This window comes from Hippoglossus stenolepis, chromosome 8 (assembly GCF_022539355.2).
Source record: "Hippoglossus stenolepis isolate QCI-W04-F060 chromosome 8, HSTE1.2, whole genome shotgun sequence".
NCBI classification, from domain to species: Eukaryota; Metazoa; Chordata; class Actinopteri; order Pleuronectiformes; family Pleuronectidae; genus Hippoglossus; species Hippoglossus stenolepis.
The window spans coordinates 17,510,370-17,528,685 of NC_061490.1; the positions used below are offsets into that span (position 1 = coordinate 17,510,370).

At 43.1% G+C, this 18,316-nt stretch overlaps 1 protein-coding gene across 2 annotated transcripts in view; it reads left to right on the plus strand.

Moving 5' to 3' along the window:
- cacng8b (calcium channel, voltage-dependent, gamma subunit 8b) overlaps positions 1 to 17,952 on the plus strand; it is a 19,948-nt gene extending 1,996 nt beyond the window's left edge. For both annotated transcript variants that reach the window (XM_035162706.2, XM_035162705.2), the window contains 5 exons: positions 8,169 to 8,468; positions 9,208 to 9,432; positions 13,577 to 13,660; positions 14,708 to 14,848; positions 15,304 to 17,952. In XM_035162706.2, the coding sequence (XP_035018597.1) occupies positions 9,210 to 9,432; positions 13,577 to 13,660; positions 14,708 to 14,848; positions 15,304 to 16,100 (1,245 nt within the window). In that variant the 5' untranslated portion in view covers positions 8,169 to 8,468; positions 9,208 to 9,209 and the 3' untranslated portion in view covers positions 16,101 to 17,952. The remainder of the gene's footprint in view (positions 1 to 8,168; positions 8,469 to 9,207; positions 9,433 to 13,576; positions 13,661 to 14,707; positions 14,849 to 15,303) is intronic.
- Positions 17,953 to 18,316: the final 364 nt, after the last annotated feature.

An 18,316-nucleotide genomic window follows, 5' to 3' on the forward strand; every position in this document is an offset into this window, starting at 1 on the left:
AGGACCAACTTAAATTCAGTGAAGCAGCACCAGATTTAATACACTTATAAACAGCAGTCCCACACACATGCCTGAGTTTCTTCACCAAGAACCAATAATTATTCTCTGAGAAATCAACTAAAATGTTTAGAAACACCTCAAAATGTCAAAGAAAGTGAAAAAAAACTATTTTTTCTTGTCGCAAGTTTTGTCTGAATCCGTCCGGTAGTTGTTGCGTAATCCTGCCAAATAACAGACGAACAAACCACCAAACAAATGGACAGGGGTGAAAACATAACCTCAGTGTTGGAGGTAAACAGATCCTGGTTGCTGAAAGGACATGCACAACTTAAATTACAGTGAGTGCTGTGATAAATCAAATGTTTTAGTGATGAGAAGTTGTAATCCTTGGAGCCACGGCGCGGCCCCTGACTGCTCACCTCTCTGTGAATCTTTCATTGAGGTGCGGTTGGCCCCGCCATCTGTCGGTGACGCCCACTCCGCCACTCCTCCTCCCACGTGCTAACCATCGTCTGTACTATGTGTGTGATGTGTGCGTGCATGTGTGTGTGGCTTTGATGATCATCTCTGTGGATTTTTGGATTACTTTCAAAACTCGGCCGGCTCTCAGATCTGCTGTTTACGCTGTAAGGTGACTCATTGCAGTCAATACTGGTGCGGAGCCCACACAGGCTCTGTAGCGGTGTTTTAGCGCTGGCCAAATAAAAATGGTCTAATTCAGAAGCGGTCCAGAACAATCGGAAAGAATCTCCCCGACTTCCGCTTGTTTTGCATCATTATGTCATCCTGTGTGTGGTTGGGGCGGTCAGGTCTTTTTTTCTCACTCTCTCTCTCTCTCTCTCTCTCTCTCTCTGAGGAGGTGTAGCAGTTCTGCAATGATCATCACATCTGTCATAGCTAGCTACTGCTCAGAGGATCAATGCCTTTGCAGCAGTTTTCTCGATGGTAGAAGATAGCACACGATAATCTCAGGGTCCCAGAACAGATCTAATCATCTAAAACACCTCTGTTCAATCACATCTGATGTCTTTCAGCGGAACAAATTGCTGCTAATCTATTGCACTTGGTGATAAGATCTGAACTGTACCTAAATGAGGACATATTTGCTGATTCAGTACCACATTGTTTATGATTCCACTGAGCATTTCGGCTGGATCTCTAATTGACTCCCGTCTCAATGGCTGTGACCCGTGCATCAATTAACCCCGAGCTCCGGTGTTTTTAAGTGCTTCACGCGGTGCTAGTGAAGCCTGTGAGAGCGGGGCTGTAAGAGTCTGTGACTGAACCAGATTGTGTCAGTGATGTATTGTGTGTCGACCCGTCTGTGTGCAGAGGCATGCAGCGGAAACATACAGCAGACAAAGCGTCTGACAGACAGCCTTGCTCACTGGACTGGAGATACACAACACAGGACCTGTGATCAAACCATCGTCTCTATGTAGGTGTGTGTGCGTGTGTGTGTGAGTCTCAGTTGTTTCAATTCAAATACTGAAGCCAAAAGACGAAAAAATCGGACAAAAAACTTAATAGACATTTTGTACTATTTCTAGAATTCATGTAAAATAAATCATGTGACTGAGATTCTTACGGTGTAGCGCTGCAATATTACTGCAGGTATGCTAAGGAATAAACAGATGTCTCTTAGTGAGGAGAAGATTCATTGATTGGCAAAAAAGTGGGTACAATTTGGAGCTGTAGCACTTTCTTTTCAAGTGGTAGCTGAGAGGATTGATAAAATCCTTATTGACAAGTATCGTCACTCTATCCCCATTTGGCAGCTCCCCCCCCCCCAGCAGGTATTTAAGGGTATTTCATCTGAATTTGAGTGGAAAAAGCCATAACTGTACAGGGGCTGTATTTGCATGTTTTGTGATTTTTTGCAGCGCATGTGTCGTCAAATTGATGAAGATGTTTTCTTGATTTCCACGTATTTTTTCTATTTGCATGTGTTTTCTTAATATGCCGTGTGATGAGCTCTCTCTGCCACCGTATAAATGCACTTCAATAGAAGCTGGGAGATAATTATAGTGTGTCATAAAATCACCAGTCCAATCTGACAAACGATCCTTAAAATGTTCGTCAACTTTGCCCTTAAAGTAACGTTAAAAAAGCCTTTTTCCAGAGATTATACTTCTACGATGCATGTGTAAGGATTTGCGACACCGAAGCGTCTTCAACACGACTTAGTCCAAACACCGTGACGTGACGTTATCACCTCAAGCTTCTGGTGGGACCTACTCAAGAGTCAAGTTAAACGCATGAACTTTGGTGCTGTGTCTGTAGCATTTCTAGTGTATTGTTGGTGCCAAAAGTGTCCTCGATGTTGTAGGTACAGGAGATATGATTCTTCTGAGCCTATAAACACCCTAGAGTTACATCAAACTGTCATCAATTGCAATTGCAGCACCAGGGTCCACCACAACTAAATATGAAGTCGGGAAATATTTTTCATTTGACGCATGTTATAGAAAAACCAAAAGCCAGCGTGCTTCAGTGTCACAAAACATTTCAAATGAAAGGAGGAAACACTCCAAACGTATCTATGCACCTAATCAGTTTAGAATTCAGTTCTTAAACTTATACAAACCGCATGTTGTCAAAATGTAAAATATCCTGAAATGACCATTGCTTGCGATTTGCACGAGCGAGGATTTTGATTTAGCAACGATTCACGCACCCAATGCCCACAGAGGTTTACACTTTCTTAGACCCCCTTTTACACCTGGTATTAAAATGCATTGAAGTTCATTCTATATTGAGACTTTTTACCTGATTACATTTACACCTGGTATTAACATATGTCCCCAGTGTTTACATTGAAATCTGCTAGTGATCTGATTGCTCTGTGCAGCTCACGTCGCCTCCTCCTCTCATTTGCACTGGTCCAAAATACAACGACAAAAAAGATAGAAGAAGAAGAATAGAAGTGGGTGGTAGCCGTATCCGTGACACTGTGTCATGGTGTTTGCTTGCTTTCCGATTGGTTACGATTCATCTCCATCCACAGGTGACATGTGAGGACCGAGAGGAGAGCTAGTTGCCTAACTATTGCTTCCTTACCGGTTAAGAACAGTTGCGTGTGAATGCAGGACTTCTCCAACCACAGAGCTGTTATATGTGGATTTACAATGCGTTTGTATTTACACGTGCATGCGTTCAGTATGATCCCCATGAGTCCCTGACCACCTCCAGAGGTGGTTCGGCTGATCTGATCACAATCTGTCCCCAAAGTGTCTTGGGTGCATTTAGACTTGTATCCTACTTTCATGTGATCAAGGACAATCCGTCTGCAATTCAATCTAATTTTAATGTCATGTGTTAATGAAACCACAGCTCATACTGTTACCCGGGTGCTCACAACATTAGTAGGCTACCATCACTACTTTTAGACTTTTACATGATAATGATAATACTTGCAGCCCCTCGGTCTATACTAAGGGCTACTGGCTTTTGTAGCTTTGAAATCTTCGATTCATTTTTCTTCTCGGTTTTGTTCATTTCTTTTTCATGCACATGCACATGGATTTAAGCATATGTTCATGGGTCCATGAGCGTCAGGTCATCCAGAGACACTTTATTTTTGGAGCCTCTTAGACCAAGGTGTTACTGTCACTGCCTCCTCGGGCTGCTCTGCTCAGATAGGCAGAGACTCGGTCACATGCGGTTTGAGCATCTTGGTGGACTCCTCACACGAGCTTAATGGTAATTCTGCTCTGCTTTGAAGTGCCGTTTAAAGACGACCTATTTCATGACTTTATTGTCGTCATTTTGACAGTTGTGGGGGTTTGAAGCCTTCATATGTTCCCGCATGCCAAGAGTTTGTTTGCATGTTGATCACTTTCTGTGCACCTGAGTGTGTGCTTGTGCATGTAAGTGTGTGTGTGTGTGTGTGTGTGTGTGTGTGTGTGTGTGTGTGTGTGTGTGTGTGTGTGTGTGCGAGTGCGTGTGTGTGTGTGTGTGTGTGTGCGTGCCAGCTGCAGGATCTCAGCCGTGAGCTCAGGTGTGCAGCTTGCTCTCATGATTAAGGAGAGGAATCATCTCGGTCACTGCTCTGAATATTTAGGCTCAGAATGTTTTCTTAATGTTCACTGCTGCCATCAAGACTGAGAATAGAACCCACAGCTTGTATTTTTAGAGCTGTCATCATAAGTAGGCCCGCGTGGGGCAATTTTGCTCTTTTGGTCAAGAATCAGTTTTAGCTTATGTCATTTATACTCACTACGGGATTTGTTTTATTTTTTATTTGACGTGCAACAGACAGTTTGGTGCGACTTTGTTGTTTATCCCCACATGTCCACACAGGACCACTGGCTTTTAAATGTGTGAAGAAAAAAAAATTATTACAGATGTCATCATTTATTCAACAAGCAGTTTGGTAGTTGATTTATGCAATGAATAGCTAATGCAGCAGCTGCTACAAAATTCTAAACTCTCATGTGATTTATGGCGGCATTATTGGAGCCAAAGCTCAATGGATGTGCTTTTTACAAGCAAGGTATTCTGTCATGCCGGGGATGAGTCACACTGGCAGATCTGATTACAAACTCAAGTTCTCTGACAGGCGAGGGCCTGGTTCTGTAATGGTTCTGCAGCAGCTAGCTCCCAAAGCTATGCTCTTAGGCCTTTGTTGCTGCAGTACATCCTGCTGCAGCTAATTGGCCTCTGGCTGGTCCAGAGTCCTCTGAGTGCTGCAAACATACTATAAAAGCAACACTGTGAGGGTAAGTTCGCTCTGGAAAAGCTCTGCATTACGGCAAAGGGAAACTATTACTTATCCCACTATGTTCTAAATCTGAAATAACCCAAACGTTCTCAGCAATCCGGCCAAATCTACTGTTGTCAGGGACTATATGTAAAAAAGCAAGGCTCTGTTGATGAGGGAACACTCTGCAGATTCAGAACTCCACTCAGAACATTGTTGGGGTCATGATGGACAGTCAGGATTAGGGTCTGAGTCAGGGTTACGGTCGGTTAATTAATGGGAGCACAACCAGAGATTGCATCTATTTAATTAATTGTTGAAACCTGGTGCCTACATTACCCACAATGCAACCCAAGGCAACTGTTTTGTCATAGATTTGGATGCTTGTAGCTTTGAGCTGTTGGTCTCATGTAGAGATGAGGAGTGGGAGACTCACTTCTCTTTTTTACACCACACCTCCTTTTGTTTCCATTTTCAAACGTGTGGTCTTCAGACACTCTCATCGCCCCCTGGAGGCACAAAAGGCCTCATACAAATTTTTTGAAATACGCCGACCTAAACAAGATCTGTTAAATGGTGTAAATCATAGACTGTTAATAAAGATGGACTTCGTTACTGCTCCTCAAAAGTGAAGCCAAAGCGTCTCATTCGCCAGCTGTTGGCTGAACGCAGTATAGCTCATAAATCCCTCCTCCTCCATGCTAATGGGTGGGACACGAGCCAAACTAAAAAGTCTAAGAAGACGTTAGATATATATTTTTACTCAAAGATGGTTTCTGTCATTGTAGGTAGTTCATATCACGCTTACGTATGATCCAGTGTTTTTACTGTAGGTTTTAATCAGTCATTTAATGCTTTAAGAACAGGGTGAAACATCATGATTGACAGCTGAGACTGACTCGTGATTGGTCGAGCATGTGTATGGAATATGCTACTGCTGCTCCATCTTGATCGCTGGTGACTCTGGCTTCAACTCTGCAAGATGGCAGTTTTCTTATGTGGGATATTTTAGCTTCATTTCTGGATGGTTGGAGGAAGTAGAGACATGTCGTCCATCTTTTTATACGGTCAATGGTGAAAATCTGTTTTATTTACTCGAACCCTTCTCTTATTTAACACTCTACATATTATTTTGTACCGATTTATCCCTGCACTCCCTCTATCCCTTTTTTAATGAACCATTAATTGTATTACATTTACAATTATAATGGCTGAAATTAAACAGGAATTTGTGAAATAAAAAACCCTCCCTCGAGCTCCCAGAATTCAGGCTACTCACCTTCAGCTAAAAGAGAAATTAAATTTTCCATTTGTGACCCCATCGCTCCCGCTAATAATTTTCATACAGTCCCTCTAACCAATTCAGTTACACTCTCACTCTGTCTTTTCTTTTTTTCTCTTGCCCTCTTGTTCTTTCACGCTCTCTTGCGCCCATTCCCCTCGTTCCCTCTTTCTTAATTATTGGTGGAAAATAGAAATTACAGATAATTAAATGACAATTATGATCTCCTACACAGGGGAGTCTTCGCTACGGGGAATAACTCAGTCTTAGTGGGTTATTCTTAAGGTCATTCATTAAATACTGGAGTCAAAGACCACACACACACACACACACACACACACTAGATACTGTATTTTTAGGCTTTGGAGATAGTGTAATCCCTCCTGGACATGTATTTTCCTCAGGGAGAGGCAGTATGTTGATAGGGTTGGAAGGTCACACACACAAACACAGACACAGACTCACACACACACACACACATACACTCTTCCACAATCACATTCACTTGTTTGCTTGCACATATGAACCCACAATGTATAAATAAGCTGCACTGTGGCGGTGTCGTTTGACAGTTTACATAATAAGGAGGCTGAACGCAGAGATACGAGGCTAACTGTCTAACTGAGGGGAGCTGAGGGGAACATTACTGGGATTCAATAAGATTGGACTAGACCCATCCACAGATGCAATGGAGGGGAAACGTGCACACCAACACACATGTGCACGCGCATAAAACGCACACAACACACCGTCATCTCTCCCCCTGTCTCTGAGGCAGCTCTGTTTCGGGTCTCACAATGCAAACAGGATGTAACCTATTTTGATCACGGTGCCATATTGCATCATGAAATATTAACAGACGTGACTGCGCTGCATTATGTCTGCTAAATAATGTTTTGGGGAATAATGGGGCGCTTCTTCATCTGCACATTTCGTTTTAATCCATCGTGAAAAGACAGCGAGACCCTGCCTGTGTATGTTTGTGAGTTCATGAAGTGTGTGTGTGTTTGTGTTTGTGTTTGTGTGTCTGGGAGCATCTGTGTCGCATTGGTCACACACAAATCTATTGATAGAGCATTAGCCCACTAGTGTGTCCGTCTGTCTTGGGTTTCAGAGTCAACGCTATCGTGCCATCATGACATGAAATGTTCCCCCTCATTTCTGCCTCTTTCTCTCCCATCTCTGTTCTCTGTCCTCTCTCCGCTTTGCTCTTTCTCCCTCTATCTCTTGCCTGCCCCCCCCTCCCCTCGCTCTATGCTGATCCAGACTTTGGAATTCAATGTTGCTATGGTAACAATGTCGGGTTGGTCCTCTCTGCCTCCCCCTCTTGCTCCTCTTATTCAGATAGATGCAGTACAACTTGCTCTGTCTTTAGCCTGTAATACTGTCACTGCTCTAATTACTCTGTCGTATTAACACCGTCTGCTTCTATTCCATCAATCAATGTTAGTTAATTGATTGACAGAAAATTAATCAGTGGCCGCTTTCACAACGTCATTCCATTCATTCTCAAGCAGCGAGATTTTAAGTCTACAGTGATATGCTATGGCAGCTCTGCATAGGCACAGTGGTGCATTGGGCTAAATGCAAATGTCAGCATGCTAACATGCTAACAACTAGCTCTCGGCAGAGCTCATACCTCCGCCAGGGCCCAGCAGTCTCCTTATGCAACCACATTTAAATTCACTACATCCAGTATTTTATCTGAATCTGCACCAAATTTCACACACTCATAAATATCAGTCCCCTAAATATTTTTTTTTATCACGTTCCATCAGTTATTCTCTGAGAAATCAATAAAAAATTTGGAAAAATAATCTCACAATGTAAAAGAAAGTGAAAAAAAAAACTTGGATCCAGATACACACAAAGAGCATTTTTTTTTAAACCAGACGAAAACATAACCTCCATCATCCATGATTTTTTTTCAAGTATTTGGTGTTAAAACAAGTATTATAAATAAATATTATGATGGACTTTTGATGGCGCTTTATAGAGCAAATCTCAGGAGATCAGCAAAGTGCTTCGAATTCATCCCGAGGGGAACGTGAATGGACGTACTGAGCTGTATGGTAATCCATACAATTCACGATAGTTGTTGAGGACTTTTAAAAACTGAAGAACTCAGATATGTGACCTATAATAAATTAAACGCTGTCCTTTGCTTTTCTTCCTGTGCTGCAGCTGTAGAGCGGAAACCATGGGTTCTGAGTTCCAAGCCTCTTGCTAACAGCGGACGGACAGCGAGCGGGGACGAGCCACAGCCTCCGAACGGCACCACCTTTGCAGCGAGAAAGACTCAGAGAGGGGGAGAGAAAAACCAGAAAGAGGCAAAAAAGAGAGAGGAGGAGTGCAAAAAGGAGAGAGGGGAGCGGGTGAGAACAGTCGATGGATGCTGTCCGGATTGAGGGGACAGCACGTTCTTCACTGACGAGGAAAAGAAAGATTTCAAAATTGAGTCGAAGGATAGAAACTCGCCGTCAGGTAAGTTCTCACTTTGTCACACTTTGGACTTTCACATTTAGTTTGACCATGTTAAAAACTCTCCCAGTATCAGCTTTATCAGCAGGAAAAGGAGAATTGCTGATGTTAAAAGTAGTAAAAAAAAATCTGTAGTAGTAACCGTAGACCACTGAGGTAGATTCACAGCAACTCAGACACTATGATACTGTAACTGCATGTATGTACTTTCCACTCTGATAAAGACTTATCAGGTGATCTTATGTTGGAGCTGCTGTGTGCGTGCGTGTATACGAATGTGTGTGTTTGTGTATTCATCTCCAGCCCCGCTGACTCTGAGGGGGGAGAACGGTGTCAGGGTCATGAATATGGAGTAGCCTGAGATTGGGAGGGTGTGATCTGTTGTGTTTCACATCAATTCTGTCTTGTTAAGCGGAGTCAGCAGAGTCATCCAACTCTCCTCCAAGGACACATCATGGACCCACTTATGCACCTCCCACGTCCGCCTCCTCCTGCCTCTCGTCTTCTCTCACCGCTCCCCTCTCTCCCTCCCACCGGTGCCCCTCGCCTCTCCCTGCCCCCTCGTCATCTCACCTGCTGTTTAAAAAAAACTGCACTCTGTGTATGATTGCGAACTCACTCCATGCTCGGTTATCTCATCCTTTCTCCTCCTCCTAATCCAAAATAAACATTTGCTTATGTTCTCTCTGTCTCCTCTGCGCCCCCGATGTCCAACCTTCTCCTCCTTCTTTCCTCTCTGAAGGCATGGTGTGTGAGAAGGGGATCCAGATCCTTCTCACCACCGTGGGGGCATTCGCTGCCTTCGGCCTGATGACGGTGGCAATAGGGACGGACTACTGGCTGTACTCCCGTGCCCTCATCTGCAACAGCACAGCCAACGTCTCCCAGGATGACCCCCACAACAAGGACAAGAAGGACCCCGGGGCGCTCACCCACTCTGGACTGTGGAGGATATGCTGCCTGGAAGGTAGAGAGGAAGCTCTGGGAGACATTTTGGGGTTGTTGTTGGGATTTGGACTGATGAGGATGAGCGGTGGAAAAAGTTTGCTGACATTGAGGATGCTAATTTCAGTTTGGTGGGTGCAGTGAATGTGAGCTTAAGGTAATTTAGCCCTGGTAACGTTTTTGGTTAATCTAGAGGCAAAATTAGTCAGACTAGATATTCTCACCTTCAGGCAAGTAGGGATTAAAGTCAAGCAAGAGAAAAAAAGAAGAGTGAACTGGTTATGTTTTGTAATCTAAACCATTCAGTGTTATTTCATGTAAGATAGAAGCAGGGCACTTTTACATCGAGGCAATGGAGCGTTTCCATCACACATAGCAACATTGTTTTAGTCCAGATTTCTCTTAAATCCCACATTCCCCACATCCCACATCTGGCCCACGTGGAATGATGGCACTTGGGCGGTCCGCTTCTGTTTGCCAGATCCAGGCCTCAAGTAAGTCATAGCAATACATGTCAACCAAAGGTGCCGAAGCTGGCCCGGATTTGTGCTATTTGGGCCACATTCATTACATCAAAGGCCTCAGATTACACCTTTCAAACTGCACCACATGGCTGCCAATAGTGACCCACGTTTGATTTGGGCTTTGTTGTGTTACAAGTGGGCAACTTAAGGCCCGCAATTATTTTTATCGCGGCCACAAATATCAGTTTATTAGAGCCATTGAACACAAAGATGAAAAGTCAACCTCAACTCCAAAGATGCACATAGCTGAGAAACATCCCATCATTGGACAAAATTTTGTTACTTGCCAACATCAATGGGGAAACTGATTTCTTCAAATTTAATTTATTCACATTTGGATTATATTTTAGAATAACTTGGGAACTATGGCGTAGTGTTTTCCTCACACACTCCGTACTGACGTGTATTGGATTAGCTTCTTCTCCAGAGCTTCATGAATATTGTAGTGTTCAGAGCGTCCACCATCCCAGAATGACACGCAAAACCTCTTTGTCTCCAGAAAGAACGATTAAATAATAAAAACTGGCATCCAGAGCATAAGGCTCTACGTCAAGTAAAGTAAAGGATATTAGGACATTTCTAAAATGGGAATTCAAAGTGGTTAAGAACATTTCCAAAACCACTTCACTGCTCCTTGGAGAGTATTGGCTTTGATTCTCCAAGGATTGAGCTGTGAGGTTCAGGATTTGTTGGACTGGAGGTGATGCTCAGAGTGAGGATCAACAGCTGGACCCTGTATCTGTTGCTATGTAGACAACAGATGTACAGACATGTATTTATTAAACTATCTATATATCATCTAAACATAGAGGTGTTATATGTCAGTCACAAAGTCTATATCCAGAATTCTTTATATCTCTGTGTTCTAGATATTGCAAGATAAGATGTTTTTCAATATTTTCACAGTTTCTAAAGGAATAATTCATTTAACTTGATGTAAATACAAATCAGGTACATTTAGGGACCCCGATGTCTATGAGTGTATCCAGGTGCAACTTGTTCAAATGTAAGGGGAGTGTTGGTGGAGGCTTGCGCTCTACAAAGTGCTATTCTAGTAGATTATTTGATCCCTAAATCGACATTGCACTAGTGATGACTCCAACGGAACTGAAGTCATTGCTTGTCTCTCAATGTCAATGTCAAAGCTTCTCACTCATCTTTGATTAGAAAACTGCAGCTGATCTAACATCAATATTAGCATTAACATACACACAATCCTGTTGGTAGTTTTTTAACCGTGCCATCGTGAGCATAGACATTTTTTAAATCGCGGTATAATTACATGATACTGGAGCATAACGCTGGAATCAAAACAGTCCATCAATCTTTGTCTTCGCATCTTGTCGCAAAAGACCAACATTCACGCCGACACCGTCAACTTCCTCGCTCCAACTGGCGGGAGATACAGAAACTGGCAGCAGCCACCTCTCAATCTTCAGCTTGTCAGTGCAACACAAGCTGCTAATTCATTATACATTGCAGTGACTGGCTGACACTCAACAGTAAAGGCTGGGCTGGAGTGAAGCGGCTACAGCCAAAGGGGTGGTGGTGGTGGTGGTGGTGGTGGTGTGGGAGTGATCTGTGTCTTCGCTCACAGAGACACTGAGGTAACGGCTCTTCTGTCTCCAGGAAAACCTCTCGGCTCCCCTCATGCAGCGTCCCCGGCCCATCCTGCGCTTGGTTATTGTACAGAACTAATTTGTCCTCATCTCTAAGCTTCCTGATAGCAAAGCAGCCAATTAGAGATAAGCTCGAGCCCTTGCAGCTCTTCTGCAGTGCACCCCCACTCACTCCCTCCATCGCCTCACTCCCTCGGTGTCTCCACTCGCTCTTCCTCTCTCACTCCCCCAAACATTACATTTCATCTTTCACTGGTTCCTCCTCCTTCTCTCCCTCGTTGGAGCTTTTTTCTTTCAGTCTTTTCTTCCGTATTGTGGTGCAGTAAAGCTGACAGTGTCTTGGCATGGCTTAGAGGTCAAGTATCCTTGATGTCTGTGGAGTGTTCAGCCAAGATAGATGCTCAGTAGTCGTGCAGTGATGCAGTGAGGTGTAGCTCGAGTGGAAATGCAGGACATGTTAGCTCTGAAAGATTTATGCCCGCGGGTGGGTGGCACAGTATGCTGTGGATAGAGATGTGTCCTCTCCTCCTCTCCTGCGCTCCTCTGCAGGTTTACTGAAGGTGGGGTCGCACTGACTTACCTGACAATGATCGTTTGATTTCGTTTGGAGGATATTTGCTCATAGAGCGCAGGCATTTGTAAGTTTGTGAGCTTCTATTCAAATCAAGGAATCAGTGAAGAAAGAAATGCAACTTATTATATTTATCCACCGCACTTAAGCACAATTTTGAGGTACTCAAAAACTCGCGTTTTTCCATTTTATGCGATTCCACTACATTTCAGAGGGAATTATTTTACTTAATACTCAACTGTACTTATCTGACAGCCGGGGTTGCTCATTACTCTTCAGATTAATATTTTTCATATTAAGTATTTACAGATTAATATAGATTTAATATGTTAGACTATGATGGCTTCTTTTCTCTCTTAGCATTCGGTTGGGGCTTCGATCAAAAACGGAATCATTTTATATAATTGCTGTGTAATTCTGTGAGATTTACAGAGGTCAATCTGGCCAATAATATAAAAGAAAGGAATAGTAGGAAGTATTTTGAAAAATAATATCAAATTGATAGATAAAATTCTTCTGTACTACTTTCACAATTCTCTCTCTCAAGAACTTGAGATTTATCTTTTGACAATCAGACGAGACTGGACTGAACTACCTGACATTACATCTTATTTAAAATCTGACAACAGTATATTTAGCAAATGATACATTTTATTTTATTGGATTTTGAGAGCATGACTTATACTTGGTATAGGTACTTTTTATAAAACAAAGCTCTGAATTTCCCTCGTCCACCACTGAGATCCTTCAATCATCGTGTACTTTTAGAAACTGGAGGAAATCTGCTGAAAGTGCAAATTTGCTCCAATGTTTTTAAGGGTTCAAAATGTCCCTTGAGCTTGAGAACAAATGTTTCACCTGTTTCACAGTCTGAAGTCTGTTGATCTGCATGTTGGTCTTAGGACTGTAACACTGATGTCGCATCCCTCTTTACCTCCATCTGTTTCTTTGCAGACCAACCCGTGGAAATGTTAGAGCTGTGAGAAAGACACCAGCTCGTCCCACGTCTTTCCATTTCTTCCCTCCATCTGTGTCTCTTCATTCCATCACTTCATCTCTCTTACAATCCATCCATCAGCAACAGTGGTGTGCTGTCATCATCGTGCGTGCATCCCTCCGTTCGTCTGTCTGTCTACATGCAAGACCCAGGCGGGTAGTTACCTGTCTGCCATTGTGTCTGCATATTTGTATGTATTTACACGTGTGTACGTACTGTGTGCATGTGATGTTACTAACTTACATTTCCTATAAGAACCATTATTAACCTTGTATGTTGTAGTTTATCGCCAGGCTCATAAAAAAAGGATTTTCTAGCACAGACATGATTGTGTTCAGGTGTCAATCACTTTGTCTCAGGAGTATATTTGTTGCTTTCTTTTCTCAATGCTCTCAGATATGAGGTCTTGTTTTTTGTTGTGTCTGGTCACTGCTGTTTCTCCTCTTAAATCTCAGGAGTGAAGAGAGGAGTTTGTTCTCAGATCAACCATTTCCCGGAGGATGCAGACTTTGACCATGACGGGGCAGAGTACGTCCTACGTAAGTCAATTCCCACTTTACAAGACATGGATGACGAGGGAGAGGGAAGGAGAAGACAAATAAAGAGAAAACATACCCAGACCTGCTCTCCACATCCTGTAATCTGTTGTTTGTATCGTTCTTTCCTCTGACGATAACGTCAGCAAGAAAATAAGCATAAAGACATGGGCGATGGGGCGCCCTAGTTCGTGCCCATGGCCCTGCAGTGGTATTTTTGCGCTCTATGATATGCTACATGTGTGCACGTGCAAAAAGCTTGTGTTCTGTTTACAATGTTGCAGAGACATTTTGCTGGCATTTAGGTGGCATTTTCTCTCCCGTGGCCTAGTTGTCCTAGATGAGAGAGGAGTGTTGACGCGTATGTGTGTGTGTGTGTGTGTGTGTGTGTGTGTGTGTGTGTGTGTGTGCATGGTAGGCAGAAGGTCACATGGGAAGGGTTTGATTCAGTCATGTGCCTGGAAATGAGTAATTAATTTCCTCACTAAGTATTGTGTGTATATTCTTAATGAAGCAGCTTCAACCATTTTAATTTTCTGTGTTGTGGATATTATGCAACCTCCTTGCATTAACCAGGAGTCATCAGTTAAAGATAGGGTTGGACATTTTCTTTATCTTAAAGCCATCATAACATAGTCATCTGAAAAAAAAAAAATAACCAGTGTCTGTGTCCCTCTGGACTTTAATGACCAATTATATCATTCGGACCAAATTCAATGATTGGCTGGAAAAGTCGGCTTCCAAACATTCATGTGTTTTTGGGGCGTAGCTTTGGCGAGAGGGCTGATGGGAGGGGATGGGAGGGGATGGGATGTATTGGTCGCATATTTCTAAAGGGTAGTCTGCTCTTGTTCGCTTTCCCAGAATTATCAACCTCAGTTTTAATAGTTACAGTTACTGTACTTCTACACTGTCAAAGGAACAACAGACAAGCAACTGGCGAATCTTCACAGTGCACTCAGACAAACTATTATTTCAGTAAATCATTTAGTTCAGTAAAAAGTAATTCCAACCTCAATGTGCCTCGTAATATTTCCTTCCTGTGCTCAGGGGTAGTCAGGGCTTCCAACATCTTCCCGATCCTCAGTGCCATCCTGCTGCTGATGGGAGGCATGTGCATCGCTGCTAGTCGCTTGTATAAGAGCAAAAGAAACATCATCCTGGGGGCAGGGATCCTTTTTGTGGCTGCAGGTACGTGTGTTTCCATGTGCCTGTATGTGTGGTCTGTCTGTGTGTACTGTATGTATGAGGGGTGCTCTTGAACATATCTGTCTTTTAACAGGTTTAGTAGATTTATGCTTTGTTTATCACAGTCAAGGGGGAAATTCTTTGTCTCCTCTTAACGATTTAAAAAATATATTTTTAGCTTGTTATGCATATAGAAGGAAAATTTAGCTGATTTTCCCTTGGAAATTTGAAAAAAATGTTGAGTAATATTTCATAGGAGCAAGTTATTAGAGCCATAATGAAAAAGTTGCCAACTTTCCCTTAAATTTTCTCAAAATTTCAACAATAAAACCTTCTGAAACTTGACCTGCAGACAGTGAGGGTCACCCTTAATGTTGAGACTATTTCTGTCAGTGCATTAGAGGTTTTTGTGTTTACCTCCGAGTGTATTCAGCTCTTTTGTTTCTGTGCTCTCTCAGGACTGAGTAACATCATCGGCGTGATCGTGTACATCTCGGCTGCGTTGGGCGACATCTCTCCGAAGAAGGATGAGGATAAGAAGTGGCAGTACTCATACGGTTGGTCCTTTTACTTCGGAGGCCTGTCCTTCATCATGGCCGAGATGGTCGGGGTGCTGGCCGTCAACATCTACATCGAGAAGAACAAGGAGCTGCGCTGCCGCTCACGCACCGACATTTTCAAGAGCACGACGCACGCCATGCTCCGCCTGCCCAGCTACCGCTTTCGCCGCCGATCCCGCTCCTCGTCCCGCTCCACTGACCCCTCCCGGTCCCGAGACCCCTCACCTGTAGGGGGAGGTGGGGGCAAGAACTTTGGCCTGCCCCCGTCCGCGTTGCTTTCCCAGGGGCCCATCTCAGTTTCCACTTTACCCAACCCCCACTCCCGCTCCCACACGGCCCTGGCTGGAGGTGACATCTCCCTCTACACGTTGTCCCGCGACCCCAAACTGGGGGGCTTGCCACCCATGTACGGAACGGTGGACAGGGCCACGCTCTACCAGCTCCACAACTGCTTCCCAAAGGATGGGGGTGGAGGGGGAGTGATGATGAGCGGCACACTCCCCTCGCTTAAGTCCCACAACCCTTCAAATTCTTCCAACTCAAATGCGCAGATGCCCAACTCTGTGGGCTCCGGCCCTCCGCCCTTCACCTCATCCACAGTCGACAGGGAGCGAGGGATGGGGACTCTGGACAGGCTCAAGGGGGACAGGGAGAGCAACTCTAACACCCTCAATAGGAAGACAACGCCTGTGTAGAGCGAGGCTATGAGAGGGGGAGGCGAGGAGGAAGGGAGAGAGGGAGGAAGGGTGGTAGAGTAAGAGGACGGACAGAGGGGAGCACTGCGGCTCAACAGGAAATAAATAGGAACGAGAGGCAGCCAGAGAAATGAAAGGGTCTATCCCTCCCTCCATGTTCACTGTTATTTAGTCTACTCAATCTCACTGAGAACAAAACGAAGAGGAGTAATAACAGAGTGATAATAATAACAACAACAATGGACTTTCACAATAAAACTATTTTGATATTTTAATGTGCTAGAAATGATTTATTTTGTTAATGATCAAACGCAATTAACCTTGGGCTCTTATGGAAAAAAAAAATGTTTCACATATTTTGTTGTGCAATATTCCTGCTAATTTAACCAGATCAGCACTAATGTACAATTGTTGTTGTGATTATTCTTAGCGTTATTACAAACTAGCTGTATTTGCAAACACTATTGATTGGAATGAAATTTTAATTTTGACGTTCGTTTGGTTTGTTTCTTTTTCACTTTACTTTTGGATCTTGACAACCTTTACTGTGAATTTCTTCCATGCGCAGCCGCATTGAGCTGCGTGTAGCTGTGTCAAAAGTGTCAAGCATGAGTGTGCACAACATGTGGGAGAATGTGAGCCTGTATTATTCTTTTTAAACCCCCCTCCCCCCCATATTATATGATTTTCATTTATAACATGAAGTCAGATGTGAATACTGTAAATTGTCTTCCAATATTGATACCGAAAGAAATGCAACAATAACGTGAGTGGCTGAGACGACTGACCAACTTCATTGTTATTACGAGTCTGGGTTTTCTGCAGGCCTCTGTTCGTCTTATTTCCATTCTAATCAGTGTTAAACAGTAGTACTTGTAGCTCTAGTCGTGTTGAAGATGTTTGTTCTTGGGCATTAACAGAAACCTCCGACCTCCGGAGGAAGCAGAAAATAAAAAGAGACACAGAATAATAACATTTGTACAGAATCAGGTAAAAGGTCGCTGCCTGAGCAGAACAATGAGAAAAAAAAAATCAATCAAATCATGTTTTGTTTTTTTCATGACGAGTCCCAAAGTGACACATGCAACTCATCATTTTCAGTGGCAAAAAAATAGAAATATGTATATGTGGGGTTGAGAGGGTTTAACAAAAAAAAAAAACACTAGAGAAAAACTTTTGCGAAGAAACATGTACATTGTAATTTATGCATACATATATTTGTAAAGTCTACAGATACGTTTTTCGGGACCACTGTTTAAACTGGTTATGCATTCTGGGCAGGGCGGGTTTGGATGAAGTGCTTCGTTCCCGGTGCCCTCCCTGGACTCTGGTTGGGTGGTTTCACTCGCTGTCGACCCCTCCCTCTGCTCACGTCTGTCCACATCCTCAGTGTTTCCCCCTACTTTGTCTCATCACCCCTAACCTTCTCACTGTGCTTCCCCCCTGTGACTCTGGAGTCTGACCTGTTCTGTTTATGTTGATGAGAATGTAAACACATGTAACCCCCCCCCCCATCCCTTACTCTCTCTCCTCTGAACTGTCCCGAGTGAGTGCAGATCCGGGTTGAAACCATGGACACACCTGCTTCATGATGTAACGAAGAAACGAAACAACAACCAGACGCTTCCAGATTCTACGACTTTTCATTTTCTTTGATTTCATTTGAGAAAAAAATGAAAAAATGTGATAAAACTGCGCACAGATAGCATTTATGTGGGCAATATGAATAGTATGTAGTTGAGAATAGATATATCCTAGACAAATGATTATGGTTTATCTAAATGTGTGATAAACTTAAAACACTGTATTGCACGAAGTTTATAAAAAAAACAATAACAGACATATTCACAGACTGCTGTCTTTTGTTTCTTTATTTTACTGAGAAGGAAGCTGGCGTCTCTTATGAAGAACAGATTGAGAATATACCTGTGTTTGGAGAATCCCTCAATATTATCTGAAGGCAACATCTGTGGAGAAAGTAGATGCTTGAGTAAAAGTAACAGGAACACGCTCAAAAAGCTAGTTGACACATTCCTCTACTGAAGGGAAATCTCACTTTTTACACAACAGTTCTTGGACAACTAGTTTTAAAGGTCAGGAGTGTTAACTCGAGTGTGAACTAAGTGTAAAGTTGAAGGCTCCATATTGAGAATAGACTTTTTCAATGAAATGGAAGCAATGGCTCTAATGAGAAATGTATTTTCATACATTGAACT